Genomic DNA, 16,542 nt, shown 5'->3' with positions numbered 1-16,542 from the left:
GAAAGCATCAATTTGTCAGCTATGCGTGTGTCTGCGTGACATGTGTGTCCATAGATGCATGTACTGCAACTGATGGCGTCTGTCTCATGTTGTGACCTGGCCTGTGGTGACTGCCCTTCATACCAACTGTTCTTTCACAGGAGCCCCGCACACACACACACACACACACACACACACACACCTGACATTGTAGGGGGTCTCAGTCTGTGGTGTCCAATCTCTCTGAGGTCAAAGGTTGTAAAGTAGAGAACAACTGCAGTATCTATCTGTGGCTTAATTTACTGCAGCAATGCTGATTTTCTGCCCTGCCTTCAACTGATTTAAATCTTCTCATACTGAAACTAGACCCACTACTTCATGTCAGACTTTTTATATGTACGAGCAGCGTCGTTATCTCTATTGTGAGAAGGCAACGAGTACTCAGAACATACTTTAAATATGGTATTGAAACAGCGACCTGGAATGGAAGTCATATTTATTGATTCTAAAACATTGACAAAAAACAAACAAAAAAAACCCCAAAACAAAACAAACGTCTACTTCTAAGAGCTTGAAATATCTGTATATTAAAAACATTTTTATCAAACAAAAAATACATGTGTAATTTAACAAATCCAATTAAGGTCACATTGCCAATAAATGTAAATATCTCACACCATTACAAGGTTATAAAAATGTAAAATCAAGAATAATGAATATAGAAAAAGCCAACAATCAAGCAAACCAAAGACTAGGTGTTGGAATAGCTACCAAACTCTTTAGGATATTTTTTTTAGAGGCTTCTACACTCCCAGTGATGCAAAAATCATCAAGCTTTAGTGTTTTTTCAAGGTTATTCAATTGACCAGGGTGAAAAATAAGAGAAGGCAGTTCTCCAGGTTTGAGCAAATCCTGGGTTACCTGTAGAGCAGCCATCTACAGGGAGCAAACACGAGAAAAGATGGGGGAAAAGCTACTGTAGAGCTGTACAGAAGCAAAATGTGCTGTCGTCCAACAGTTTGGAATAGGAGTTAAACTGACCAGTATATGTGACAAATTTAATGGCTACAGATCAGTTGGGAACCACTAACATATAGATGTCACGTAGAAAAGATTGTCATGCTGTGGTACGCCTGTCAGAAGCTTTACACTGACAGAGGCCAGATGATCTTTACATTGGTAGGGAGAAGTATAAATCAGTGGAACACCCAGGGATGTGTCAGTCTGGGAATTTCATCAGTCCAAGAGCTCAAGTGACACTCTACTCCAACAACACATTCCAGCTGGAAAGTGAGGGGCACAGAGAGATTGCATGCACATGTGAGCATTTGTTAATGTATGCCTACTTGTGTGTCCACTGTCCGCATGTATATTAAAAGATGTTAAGAGCACGATAGAGCCCAGCATCCACTTTCACCAATCCATCTGTCAGAGTTCATCTGAGGTCAAAGCTCCAGGCAGATCCTTGCATTCTCACTCTAGTCTCCTCTTTCTGACAGGAACTTGGTGATTTTGCTTCCTCAGAAAGAGTTTGTGTATATTTAAAGTGATTACACAGAACTATTAATATTATCACATTAACTAGTTATTAAGTCAGCTTTTATGCAGACTCTTTTATCCTCTAAGACATGAGGCTACAATAAATTATCATATTTTCACTACTATTATTAAGAACTCTTATTAAACATGTTTTTTATTAAATGGTGAAACATTTCTTTATTAAGCTGTTATGTAAACAGTACAATATCTTTATAATAACAGGCTTATTTGCAAACGCACTGCTGTTGCATTCACAAATTTATCTTGGTCTGTGTAACAAAGTTGCTAAATTCAATGATTTCAGCCTCAACGTTTAACAAAGGTAAATAGGACCATATCAAAGGTAAATACACCCATTGTGAAGAACTGTTCCTCAAGGGATACTCTTGTTTCTGGCGCATTATGATTTTGCATAAATTTCTGTTATGAAAATCTCTCCTTCATGCAAGTCCTCTAAAGGCTGCAAGAATGCATGAATAATGTCTAAAAGGCAACAGGGTGGAAGTAATGTTTTAATCATCTCAGAGTGACTAATGACATCAGGAAAAGTCAGGAAAAGCAGCAGGATTAAAAAGAACAAAATCATTATCTGTAATGTAAAGAAGAACATTTTAATGGAAACACCTGCAGCTTTAAAACTGCAGTACGTGAACAGGCCGGGGACACGAGCTGACCAACATCTACTTTTGGTAAATTGCATGTGAATCAAAACACGATTACAGTGGAGTGATGTTTGAGCTGTGATTTGCTGGATTTCAATTAACTTTAAAACATGTTTGAATATTTATGCTGGTTCTGTGAGCCTGTCCAGGATGCACCCTGCCTATGATCTAAACTAAGGGTTGACCTTTTTTGCAGCCAGTGAGGACATTTTCTTAAGACGCCAACATAATATAAACACTACTTTTGATAGCTTGGGTATATTTCACATATTTCTAAACACTCACCAGCTATTAAGCTGAGCCAAGCCATGTAGCAGCAGGAACCTTGCTGCAAACTCACAGAAGTGAGTGATTTCATAACAGAGTGCATGGAGTGCATGGTGTGCTATGGCCAAAAGATAATGAGGGAAAGAGTAATGGACTCATTTCACTTGTGTTATTGATGTAATTCAGTCACCGGCACTATGTAGTCCCTGCACCCCAATTAGAGAACCACTCACCTAGTGCATGATGGGATTGGTCAAACCTCTGTATAGCCCTGAACACGACAAACAGCTAAACTGGAGTTACCATGATTCAGACAGCTGTTATGTTTACCATGGACATCAAAGTAAATTTCTTTTCTTTTTTTTGATGCTGAAGAAATCATATCCGTTTAGCATTAAAAAGAAATGTTTGCAATTTTAAAAAAAAAATCCATAGTACTGTTAATGTGCTCTCACCATATTCTTGTGTGGACGTGGTAGCGGTACATGTGGTCCACCAGGCCGTATTTGTTGTTATTTAGTGCCTTGTATCCCCCGTGGACAAACACACAGCCACTGGCTTCATCATACACGCTGCTGTGACCGTAACCTCCCTGGACCACTGCACCTCCGGAAGACACAACCTGCCACGAGTTAGACCCTGAGACACAAACAAACAGGGAGGGGGGAAAGAGAGGGGCTGATTAATGGAGTGCACCCCTGTGGAAAGATCAAAGTTGATCACTTAAAATGTTTTTTTATGCTTTGGCAAGTTTGGCTTTTCACTGTGCTTGCCAAAAAGCAAAGCAGTTTTTATTCCAGAGGTGATATAAAGCAGAGAGAGGAGAGAGCGAGCCAAACAGGGAGCGAGGCCACAGAAAATTAGAGTTTCTTCAGTTTAAAAGCGGCCTTTCAAAGAGCCAAGATTAATTCAGGTGCATAAAAAAATGATTTTAAAAATGGGCAGGGGTTACGTCATCAGATAAACCCCAATAAATAAAAGAAAGTAAACAAAGCCTAAGAAGAATTTTCTGAGACCAAGCGTAGTATCAAAAATAGAGACAGAAAAGGGAGGAGAGAGTGCATTTGAACTGAAACTGCTCATGATTCTTTCAAAATCTGAGAATGACGATTTCAAAAAAAAGAAATACAAATCTGAACACTCCACAAACTTTGTACAAAAAGGAAAATGGAAACACTTTCAAATTACAAATCATAATAACTGCGTTCCTTCATAGTAACATCACAGCGAGAGCCATAAAATACAATTCAGAGAAAGCCGATCTATTTGGTATTGTGGATGCTCATTACACCAAAGCTAAATTAGTTTCAAAGTTCTAAGATATTTGGAGGCAAAATAAAATAAAACGAAAATAAAATGCCTCATTTTTACGCTCCATGCAATATTTCATGTCACTAACTTTGTGCCTTTTTCATATCACAGATCATGCTTTGCCCGCTCTGTACCTTCCTGCAGGCATCTCTGGCTCCAGAGCTGAATGTTTCAGGTCAGCAGTTACCAGCTCACCAACATGCCCTCTGTTTATTGTTATATTGTTTGTTGTCTGTCTGTTTATGCTCTTTTTTCAGTCTTTGCTTTTCCCTCATCCCATCAGGTTACACCAGATGGCCCCACTCCCCAAGTCTTTTTTTTTTAATGATTAAACTTTCAAGTTTTTCTGAGGTTCTGCTTGAAAAGGACATGCCCAAAGTGAACTGACCATTTCTCTGCAATTACAAACTGTGTGGTATCAAACTAAAGTTAACACTTGTGAGACTTCAGAGGTGTAAGTATCACAGCAGATGCCACTGTGTCAAAGTAACTGAGGATACAACACAGCAAACTATGCAGGAGTTTTTCCTGGCCTGGCCTCTTATAGCATATAACCCCCTTGAAAATATGCAGCAGTAGATCAAAAATGGAAGAAAACCATATATGAGAAATACCTGTGAAAAGATCGATGCTGCTTAAGTGAAACTGAGCAAAGTTAAAGAGAGCACTTTGCAGTTACTTTGCATACTATATGCATTGTTTGTTTTGCAAGTGTTGACGGGGAAGAATAGAAGAGGAATTGTTTTTGTGGATCTAGAGAAGGCATTGATGTACGTGAGGGTGGTGTAGGACATGCATGAGCACAGTGAGACAGTGGTGAGGTGTGCAGTTAGACTGAAAGATGGGTTCAAGTGGGGGTGGGATTACATCAGTGCTTTGAGCCCTTTCTTGTTTGCAGTGGTGATGGACAGATTGACAGATGAGGTCAGGCAGGCGTCTCTGTGGACTATGTTTGCAGATGACATTGTGATCTGTGGGCAGCAGGCACAGGAGAGTCCAGAGAGGTGCATTTGAGAGAAGAGGAATGAAGGTAAGTAGAAGAAAAACAGAATGCATGTGTATGAGAGGTAGACAGGTGTAACAGTGAAGCTGCAAGGACCAGAGGCCACGAAGGCAGATGTGCAGAGGAGGGATAGTGAATATATTGGAAAAAAGGATTTTGAATATGGAGTTGTCAAGAAGACAACGAAAATTAATGATTGTAGTGAAAGACATGCTAAGAGTTGGTGAGACAGAGTGGATGCTAGAGATAAGGTCCTGATGGTAGCAGCCAGAAGAACAAAATTGCTGTATTTTTGTTGCATATTTTTAGCAGGGACGCGGAAAGTTTGTTTCATCTTTTAGACCAGAGTTTCTCATCTTCTATATTAATATTGACATCAGTCTTGAAATGATTTAGCAGCCTGTCGATCTGATTTCTCTTTGCTAATGACAGCATTTTGCCCAAAAAAAAGCTTCACTGAACTGTACTCAATTGAGAAAGGAAAAATGACAGGAGAAAAGAAAGCCGGCGAGCAACTGACAGCCGACCACACACCTGGAGTGGAAAAAAATAGCATAAAAGAACAAGAGAAACAGGGGTAGGAGGAAAGGCAGCACTGAAGTGACGACAAGAAAGGAGAAGGTCAACTCTTATCACATCTCTCACAGCTAATTGCTGTGAACCCGCTTCTCCGAGTGGTCATTAAATCCTTTTACCTCATATTTTACACTTCGCTTCGACTCCCCCTCTGTTCATTTCCACACTACACTGACTCCTCCTTGCTCCTTCTGAAGCCTAATGATGCTCAGTGCAGACTTACGTTGTGACACTGTCAGAGAAAGAGGAAGGAGGGAATCGATGGAGGTGGGTGAAGATGAAAGTGATAGACGTTTGAGTGGAGATAAGGAAGGAAGAAGGTGAGGCAGAGGAGCACACAGTGATGTGGACAGAGGGGGAAGAGATGACAGAGGGGGTCAGAAGCTGAGGCTGGCAGGTGAAAAGAAAAACACAGAGGGAGATTTAAAAAAGAAAGAAAGCATGTGAGGAGCAAATGAAAGAGTGCAGAGGGAGGGATGGGAGAGGGGGAGAAAAAAAATCAAGATGACAAGGAGGTACAGGAGTGAGGGGATGCAGCGGATTCATTAATCACCGTCTTCTCCCAGACAATCCAGCCTAGGTGCCACCTCTTCTTAATGACCACGCTCTGTGCACTGGTGTGTGTAAAGATTGTGTGGCTGCACACACCTCTGCTTTTCAGTCTGTGCATCTTGCGGGAAGTGTGTAAATATGTGTATGCTTGTGTGTTTTCCTCTCCAGAATTATTCAAACATTTGGTTCTAGCGCCATCAGCTGGTGTACAACATTACAATACCGCCATCTTCTATACAGCCATAAAGACACGGAGTCAGATATACACTGATGATAAATGCAATATCAACATTATTTTAAAAGCATGTGAAAGCGATGCTACACAGACAAAACTATAGCAGTAAACTTGCTTTGGAGAAGATTTTTTCAACCTGAAAAACTAGAACCATCCACCTATTTCCTCGGGCCCTCAGCCAACCGGGGTTACGGTGTGGCTTTAGTCCACACAGTTAACTTTGCAAGCTCACATTCATCTATCACAGACAGAATAAAATCAGTAATCAGTCATACATGGACTGTTAGAGTAAACTCCTCATAAAACCTTTCTGCTATCAGGGAGCAGCAATTAGCCTGCAACTGTGAAAATCTGCACTCTTCAAGAAAAATCTTCTAATGTAGTCGGTGTTTTAAATTCAACCAGAGAAGCTTGGGGAAGTATGGCTCACAGACGCAAAGCTGAGACTAAGAGATTTCAGGGCCTGTGCGTGTTGTACTTCTCAGTTTTTAGATAGTCTGGCTTGATGTTTTTCTCCAGTCATTTTAGTCTTTAGGCCACGATTGTGTTCAAAACAAACTGAAATGAAACACAAGGCTGTTTATCACATATCTGACTATTGTGTGGTAATTACATTATACTCCACTATGTACTACAACAGCATGTATACTGTACAGTACAATGTTATTGTAAATTGTACAAAAGCAGTGTCAAACCGGAAACAAATGCCAATTACAAACCACTCCATTCACAAGAATATGGATGTATTTTGCTCGTTTTCTTCTTATTCTGGCTTCATTTATTGGATTTTATTGTTGTGCCATGCATAAAACACCACACCCAGCCCAGATAGATTGCAACAAAGCATTACATACCCAGAAAGCAAAGCCAGGGTAGCAGCATAACCTTTAAGCAAAAACTACTAACCTATAAACACCAGAATTACTAAAGCACCCATTTTATTCTGTCATCACCAGTGTGCCACAAACATTTCTGAATTGTTAAAGGACATTTAATTAAACCTAGACTTTAATTAAATGTCTTTTTAACTTATCACTATAACGACAAAGAAGAAAATTCAACACGTTCTCATCTTCTCTTAATTCACACAACTTGTGGTCCTCGTGCTTTTACAACTGCCCACTTCAAGGACAAGTGGAAGTATTCTTACTGACAGCTATTGGATTTATGACATTAGACTTCTTGATAGTATTACAGAAACATAGGTCCACTAGATTTTTTTTGCAGTTAAAAAATACTGACTCTTTACTATGTCTTTACTTTTTCTGGAACAAGACACTTTAGCTTTAGTCATCAGTCAGTCAGTCTTTTTTACCATAAGCCTTTCTACCGGTTGGGTGCCCCTCCTCTGGCTTCCATAAGTGCAGAATCCCCTCCTCACATAAGCTATTACTATATGAGAGTTCAGAGCAGTCAGAAGCTTTTGTCACTGCTTGAAACTTTGTCCACATTTAACATGAACATCCAATGGTAGAAGGAAGCAAAAGGAAAAAATGGCTTTCCTTTTACTTGCACCTAAAAGCACCTAATTACGGTCCAACCAGTTCAAGAAATGTTCTACAGAAAATATCAGCAGTTTTTGAAGGTTCCTTTTGTCCAGCTTACATCAATGAAAACCAACTGAAAAGTCTAAAGGACGATGATATTTTTGCACATCGTTCAGCAAGCACACTTACTGATGTTGTACTCTTGCACTTTATTGATGTAGCTGTAGATTGGTGAGTAGCCGAAAATGATGAGCATCACTGGCTCGCCATTGGCCAGCTCCACCACGTGTGCCGTGTGTCCCTCCAGGGCATAAGGAGGTGGCGGGACTGGTTTCCGTAACGACCAGGTACGCCTGGGGATGTTGAACACCCACATCTCATCTGTCACATTAGCAGGACCTGCTTCCAACTTCCCGCCAAACATGTAGATGTCATCCTACACAAGGGAAACACGAGGCAGATTTCGTATTAGAGTGATGTGATGTTTGTGGAAGTGTTATGAAGTTTTGCCTGAGCTCTAATATCTAATCACATTTGAGCAGTCAGCAGACCTTCTGATGGGCCCCCTGGTTGTCTAATAGTAATACGACTTCAGAGTTCTTACCGCCCCCATCATGATAAAGGGAAATGTCTTCTGCAGCAAAAGACAGCACTGCCTTCAACAAAGACAAAACATCCAGACATTGATTCAATCAATATGTTTTTAATATTATTACTGATCTTTGATCACTTTGTGGGGATTGCAGTAAACTAGTGACCTGAATAAAACTGATCATCTTGCTTAAACTTTTTGCTGCGTGACCTTCAGGATGCACCTCGATCATCCATAACATCGTGACCAATTGCCTAATACTGTGTTGGGTCCCCCTTTTAGCTCCCAAAACTGCCCTGACCCATCAAGGCATGGACTCCACTAAACCCCTGCAGGTATCCTGTGGTATCTGGCGCCAAGATGTTAGCAACAGATCCTTAAATTGTGGAAGTTGCAAAGTGGGACCTCTTTGGATTGGACTTGTTCGTCCAGCACGTTCGACTCATCTGTTGGATCAGACAACGCAGGCCAGCTTTCAGTCTTGGCTGCCCATCACCCCATCTCTGGTTCACCACTGCTCTTTCCTTGGACCACTTTTGATTCATACTGAACACCGAGAAAATCTCACAAGAGCTGCAGTTTCTTCGACCCAGTCGTCTTTCATGACATTTTGGCCCTTTCCAAAACCATTAAAATCCTGATGCTTGCCCAATCTTCCTGCTCCCACTCACTAACAGGCGCCACGATGAAGACGTAATCAGTGTTATAAACTTTACCTGCCAGTGCCCATAATGTTATGCCTGATTAGTGTACATGTTACACCCTGACAGTATCAATACAAGCCCAAATAAGGACCCCAAAAACCTGCTGTACACTTCTGGTGCCATAAAACAGAAAACACCACAGCTCCTCTAAAGATCCGAGTTTACTTAGTGGCATAAGGAGGAACTTGATAACATTAGGCAGGTGGTTCTAATATGGCATCTGTTAGCATCAGCTAATAAAATCACTTGTCTTTGCAGGTGCTGCTGCAGGAGCACTTAGCTGCTGTGAACCTTTCAAGAACAGCTATTAATGCATTTTATACTGACAAACACCTTTGGCACAGTAAATATTTAGTCAGTAACTGTAAATATGAATATATTAATCATAATAGCTGTAAATGAAAAAATAAAATGTGTTTGCTGTTCTTTTTTGCAGCCTTACACCTTGTCATGCACCCATCAGCCATCGTGTGATTCCCATCTGCCAAACATAATCACCTAAAATAGTGAGTAACCAAAAATACCAGTGTGAAACTAAAGGGTGAGAGGTGAAGACATGAGTGTCTCATGAAAAAAAACAAAAGCACGTCTGCTTTGTCCTCAAGTCAAAGACGTTTCAAAAGAAACTCTGCCGATGGAGCAAAGTGATTCCTTTCATCCACCTTCACAGTAACAGGGTGGGTTTGAAGTTAAAGCTGTGTGTATAGTAAACAAGCCAGGAGTTACTGCAGGCTACAAATCATCAGCAGGCTTCAGTCAGTCGCTCTGACCTCCTCTGGATCAAATCTCACCTTCAGCACAGCAGGACGAGATGTTTGTCTTCATTCTCCCTCCTGTCCTCCACCATTAAACCATTCCTTCCACGCTAAAAAAAAAAAGTAAGCGCCCCAGTATTTGGACAGCGACACATCATTTGATGCTCCTGGCTTTGGCGTGATTGATCTATAGCAGACACATGAATGATTCTGATGTTCTCATTTCTTTATAGGTAAGCTGAAATATGGGCCAGTCTCCTAGAAACGCCTCAGTCTTGTGAAATGACCCCATATAACTTCAGAGAGCAAGAGCTGTTTCTAGACATGGACTGCAACACATACACTTCTAATCAGTTTGTTGTCTGGGCTTTTTCCCCCCCCATAAATGATATATACAATGTCAAAGCAGACTTATTTAATATTTATCAAAATGAAGAAAGAAGCACGCATTCAAGGCAGTCAGTTAATTCTTTAATTTGAACATCTGTACTGAGGAAGTCTATTAATTGACAACACCACTCCATTCCAACAATAGTCAAATATAATGATTCAACACTGTCTGGTAAGCACATGAGGAAGGCAGCATATGAAGCTAAGAATCCAGAATAAATGCTAAAACCTTCTGATTGTGGTCCACAATTTCACTGCTGTGGAGTAGTATGGAGTAGTACCTGTTTCTTGTTTTTAGCATTGGTGAAATATAAAACTTAAGCAGGATTACCTGATGCAGAGCCAGTGAGTGTCCGTATCTGTAGAGAGGGCCGCTGCTGACAGGCACCACATCCCACGTGCTGGTCTCTAGGTTGTAGCTTTAAACAAAGGGAAAGAGTAGGAAAAGTGCAAAAGCTCAAAGACAATCACAGTCGACTAAGTCAGATGGATGTGTCTTACTTGAGGACCATTTGGTAGTTGGAGTAGTTGAAGGAGTAACCTCCCACCACCCACATCAACCCAGAATGCACCAGAGCCCGGTGGGACGCTCGACCCAGAGACTGAGCAGATGGTTTAATGCTGGGCAGCACCCAGAAAGCCTCAGTGGAGGGAACGGAAAGAGAGCAGTCTGGACCTGATGGAGGCAAAAGGACGGACATGTTTCACTTTTTGGAATTCGTACATACATTGTTTCCAATATTTATTTTACAGGTAGTAAAGGGCAAATGAATTCAATTTTCTTTAAATATCAATCTATAAATCCTATTGTGCTTATCCAGTTCAGGGTCATGGGGGAACTGTAGCCTATGAACACCCTTAACAGGTTGCCAGTCTATTTATTTATTTATTTTACTTTGGTGCCACCTAGTGGCTGTTCTATGAATAGGCACCAAACACAACTCGAGCTCATTTATGAGCAGATGATGAGCAACCTCATATCTTTTAAAAAAAAGAACAAGACCACTTCTACAATACATTTTATTAAAATATACATTTTCGTTATTCACTGCATCTGTCCATTGTTTTCTAAAGCTTATACTTTTCCCTCAGACCTTTACCTTTTTCTTGCTCTTCCTTGAACCCATCGTCACCGTTTTGCCTTCTTTAGTTTCACTAATTGATCTGATCGTGTTTTCTTCAGTGAACAGTTTTGCTTCTACTCATTTATATAATGCAAAAAAACCCCTTTATTTTAAATGATTTTATCTTTTTTTTTACTTATTATTTTGTAAAGCACATTAAAACATTTTAACTCAAAGTGAGAAAACTGACAGACCACAAAGCAGAGCTTATTCAGATGGCAGTCGAGAATAAAAGCACATCTTTACAGATTAAATGAGGGTTTTCTAACATTGCAGGCGAGTGATTAAAGCAAGACGTGAGAAAACGAGATAAATGAAAAGCACTCGATCACAGACGCATTCAGCACTTTTCTTTCTGCGGGGGGTAGAGGGAAGAGGGGAATGAAGGACAAATTGTAGAAAATGCTCTTTCCATTAATGCAAAAAACATTTTTTTTTTTTGGTGATGCCAACTGGTGGTTTCCATGGTGACCAATACCTTTATTAAAAGCCCGTTTGTGTTTCTGATGCCTGCTCCGAGGCTCTGTATCTGCCTCCACCTCACTCATTACCAGACAGATACACATACATCCCTTTGCCTCACTGGTGTCTCTGTTGCTTTTGTGTGAACAATTTGTGATCTGTAGAAATAAGAGGCTGAATCCCAAAGCTCAGAATCTGACTCATTCACTGTCATATAGATGGATAGCACAGTCCATCTGAATTGTTTTCAAGTGACTTAGTTAGGTTCAGAGATGATACCTTTGTGGCTGTCAAAACACCAAAAAAAAAAAATGTTAACCGATATCCCTTTGTGCAAATTATGACTTCATTACTCAAAAAGTAAATAAATAAATAAATCAACAAGCATTGTTGTGAGCAGGTTTTTTTTCTACCAACACACACACACACACACACACACACACACACACACACACACACACACACACCTTTGATTTTAGGATTAGTCTTATGTCTTTGTGTCTAAAAAACTTAAAGCAAATACTGAAATAGACAGCATATTTGCTGAATTTTACACTCACATACATATCCCTAAAACTGAAGTGTTAAATATTAAATGATTTTAATATTTTTTCCTATTGTTGTACTTAAACTGGGTCTTTATTTAACGAGTCACAGAGTATGCGATCATTGCCATTTAGCAATATGTTCCTACTGTAGCACCTCTCATATTAATCTGTTTAGTTATAACACATAATCAGTTCATCAATTTGGTGTCTTGTTTCTGAAAAACTAAAATGTAACTGACATACACAACACTGGGTAAATACTGCTTAGCCTGCTGTTCATCACTGTACAATTTGGGATATTTGCCTATTTTTTTTTTTTGCTTTTAAAATGCATCCATTTTTAATCTTCATTCTTGGAGATTTTTATTGTATTGTTGGTTGGTTTTCCTTTCTCCTTGTGCTATCATTATCCTTCCAGGAGGGGGCAGCACTTCACCATCCAACTTCAACAGACTTTGTTGTCTGCTGAATTGTTCTTATGTATTCTCTTAATATGTTTGTTAGACATTTAGGATCAAACTGGATCTGAATCTCGAATGAACATGCAGTTGGTCAGATTTTCGTGATTATCCATGTTTTAACTACAAAAACTGAACCGAAACACGTAAATCTGTAACCGGTGCTTTAGAAGATGTAAATACTGGCTGAAGAATGTGACTTAACAGTTACTTTCATTTCATGCAAAAGCCTTTTACAAATGATGAAACCTCTGCGAACAGCACCAAGAAAAGCCGCTTTTCTTATAAAAAGAAATTAGTCTAAAATCACTCTCAGTCAGAAAACGTCATTTGAAATAAAGTTGTTGATTTTGAAACCGCAAGAGGGATTTGTTTATGACTGCAATATAAAAAAAAAAAAAAAAAAAAAAAAAAATGAAGCTAGATATATATTGTGCCACTAGGGAACATTTCCCTGGGAATCCCGTATAATATTTTATGATATTAAAGAATACTGATTCAGGCAGCATTGTGTTAGGCATAAACCAAGAGGACACTGGGATTGTGCTTTCAATTGCTTTTCATATTAATATTGAAAACTGCAAAACCGAAAGGAAAGCATAAGCAAAAAACTCACACTGCGCTCATTTGTTCATTTAATGACTAAAAAAAGCATCATGAAACTGGACTAAATTAACCGTTTTAAATGTGTTTGCATGACTAGAATCCAATAAGAAGCATCTCTAAAAACATGGTGTCATATCTCAGAGTCATTTTTGCCCCATTTTAGACTACAGTTGTAGACATCAGTGTACAAAATACTTACTGGATCAGTGGTTACTGTGTTTGTGAACACTTCATGAATTAATAAATAAGGTCCTGAAAGTTCAGATACAGCACTTTAAACTATCCCTATCCTTTTCCTCTCTGTTATCATCTCGCCTGCACTCCACTCCTGTCTTCACTGCAGGAAGCCCATTACAGTAGCACCAAGCTAAAGTGCCTGTTTTGCCATCCTGGCTGCACCACATGAAGCCAAGTTTCCCCCAATAAAATCCTCATTTACTATGTATCACTAAACTAAGTTTTAAATTCCCCAATAAAATTCAGCCTTCCGTTTTCTTACCTTGCCAGCTGTCGTTGCAGACACACAGCTTCTCCCCGGTCAGGTCACAGTAGCCGTGATCTGGGCTGCCACAGTTGTCTCTGCAGTAAGGGATGTCGCATGCGTCCCCCTTCCAGTACTCCTCGCACTCACAGTACACACGTCCTGCGACCGAGTTCGCAGTGCTGCATCTGCCGTGGCCCGAACAGTTGTTGGGACAAGAGTTTATCCTGCGGGAGACACAGTTAGCCAGAAAGTCAAACAACATCTTCAAGGTTATGGAGAGCCATGAGCAAAAGAGAATACTTGACTGTGACGGGCCAGATATTATTTTTAGATGAGTATGTGGCCTTGAGATATTGTGCATGCCTCATGAAATATTAACTGAGGCGACTGCAGTCATCTACTTATATACTTATAGTAAAATTTACTGATAGCCAAAGTTGCTATTTTTTACCTTTACATGTTAGATGTGTGTATTATTTGCTTTAGAGTGGATTCATGTTCAATATCTGCTGGAACGCCTGTTCAGCAGATATGCCCAACACCATCAAAACTGTCACTAACTTCAGTGAATATTTCACCAGCATTGCTATCTAAAAGTCTTCCAATTTCCTCGTTATCAACCCCGGTAAAAATTGAGGTTCTCATCTCATTAAAGAGGCAAGACAATCAAATCTTCTTAATTCTTTTATCAGGAGTCCTGCTGTCATTTTTGATCAGTTCTTTGAATTTCTCATTTTAAGCTAATCCAGTTTTGCTTCTTCCAGCTAAAAAAAAATAAATAAATAAACTTTGCAAAACTCAAGACTATCAGCCAACAACGTTTGTTCTACTACTACTCAATCGTCTTACCTCTCCTTCAACATAACAAAAACTAGCTGATGACCACACATGAACAGAAAAGAAAAATGCATCCCTAGGATATATTATTCTCTTACTTCCCTCTCAAGGCTTTTGTATACAAACATCTTGTATCATTTTTAAATAACCACAAAGTACATCAACTACTTCTTACTATTAAATAAAATGTAGCAAAGAATGTTCACTCAGTCTTGCTGCGTGAAACTGAAACATCATATGAACATCAGATTTGTCGGGAAGACAACAAAAGATAAATAATCCAAATACATACCCAAAAAAAAACAAACAACTTGGCATTGAAATACAGGAAATTTACACAAGGAACTCAGGAGAAACAACACACAATCCAAACAGACAAAAAGGGCTGATTGGGGAAGTGGAGACAGGTGGGAAATGGGAAAGGGGCACAGCTGAACATAATCAAGACAATCAGACTGGAAATAAAACCCAAGACACAAGAGGGAGTAGGGGGGATACACAAAAGGTGAGACAGGAATAGGAGCGACTGAGTGAATTATAGCAAAGTCAGAATAGAAAGTGACACTAAAGATGTCTTAAATCTATAAGACTTGAAGAGTAAACTAAGCATGCAAAAAAATGATAATGAAATGAAATGAGAAATCAGAACTCAACCTAACAATAACATTGAAAAAGAAGAAGAACCTTAAAAATACACGAAGGCATCACTGTGTAGATTTGGACTTCCTGTTTTCGATGCCATCTGAGTCTGCTTACATTAAAGTTTGAATCCACTTACTGTAAGTGGCTTTGGATAAAAGCCACCAAATCTAACTGAATGTTATGCAAAAATAAACAATGTGACACACAATAGAGATGGAGCTAAACTACCTCTGATTTTAAACAAGATAAATTATAGACACAGTGAGGAAAACGCAAAGAAAAAGACAGACGTGACTGAAAATGGGAAACGGAGGTGGAACAAAGAAATTGCACATAAAAATCAAAACGGAACAAAAAGCACTGAGACCGACATTACAAGGCGTTTCTATGGAATATCAGATAAGTTTGAGATGAAAGAGATAGAAAAATTGGGGGGGAAAGATGTGAAGGACCAGAGGCGGAGAATCATGTTTTTGTTAATGCAAAAAGCTGGTTTGCTACCGTAACAAGGGTGTTGTCATGACAACCTTCATCTCCTCTCCGTGGGCATGTGTGTGCGTCTGTATGTGTATGTGTGTGCTAAGAAGAACCTGTGTAAATGCACGTATTCCTCCCAAGCAGGTGTCCAGCTTGGGAGGAGTTACATTGCATTACATGACCATCACTAATTGCACAAAGTGGGTTGGTTTAACGTTAGGGGTGATAGAAATCTACATGAACAGTGTGAATGGTCCTGTACGACTGAGCTTTTAGCAGAGCCAGGAAACAAAAACCAGCAATGTTACAGCGTCTCCCAAACACCGTTCCCAGTTGGCATGGCGAGGCAGACTGGCTGGCCTTCAGTCCGAGTAAATGGTAAATGTATATAGCACTCTTTCTACTCTACTGGAGCACTCAAAGCACTTTATACAAGATGTCCCATTCAGCCATTCACACAAGCACTTTTTTCCACATCTAAGTGCTTTCTATCTAACATTCACACCCCAATGATGCATCAGGAGCATCTTGGGGTTCAGAATCTTGGATATCCAAGGATCCCTCCCTGACCACCAACCTTCCAATTAGTAGATGACCTGCTCTACCTCCCTAAGCCATAACCATCCCACACTTGAGATTTTGTGTGAACCACAAAAGTGATGAATAACATTAAGTTTATTATTACATATCAAAGGCCCTGCCTGACAGTGATGAGCATTTGTGAGAAGATAGAAAAATGGTGTACACAAAACCAGCTAAAGGAAAAAAAGAAAAGAAACAACTGCAAAAGCAACTTCCTTTATGACTTCATCAGACTGGGAACTTCAACGGCTTTCAGCCCATAGATAACGT

At 39.7% G+C, this 16,542-nt stretch overlaps 1 protein-coding gene across 4 annotated transcripts in view; it reads right to left on the bottom strand.

Moving 5' to 3' along the window:
• Positions 1–16,542, bottom strand: part of atrnl1a (attractin-like 1a) — a 312,323-nt gene that overhangs the window by 253,441 nt on the left and 42,340 nt on the right. For 3 of the 4 annotated variants that reach the window (XM_005935431.3, XM_005935428.3, XM_005935430.3), the window contains exons 6-10: positions 13,750–13,958; positions 10,554–10,728; positions 10,384–10,471; positions 7,801–8,047; positions 2,903–3,086 (exon numbers count right to left, since the gene is read on the bottom strand). In XM_005935431.3, the coding sequence (XP_005935493.1) occupies positions 2,903–3,086; positions 7,801–8,047; positions 10,384–10,471; positions 10,554–10,728; positions 13,750–13,958 (903 nt within the window). Of the gene's footprint in view, positions 1–2,902; positions 3,087–7,800; positions 8,048–10,383; positions 10,472–10,553; positions 10,729–13,749; positions 13,959–14,863; positions 15,176–16,542 lie in introns of those variants that run through there. The other variant, XM_005935432.3, reaches the window with a different exon arrangement.

The sequence above is a fragment of the Haplochromis burtoni genome, unplaced genomic scaffold (genome assembly GCF_018398535.1).
Source record: "Haplochromis burtoni strain Fernald_Lab_line unplaced genomic scaffold, NCSU_Asbu1 Contig_106, whole genome shotgun sequence".
NCBI lineage: Eukaryota > Metazoa > Chordata > Actinopteri > Cichliformes > Cichlidae > Haplochromis > Haplochromis burtoni.
The sequence above is the reverse complement of the archived record's forward strand: the minus strand, read 5'-3'. Positions and strand labels throughout refer to the sequence as shown.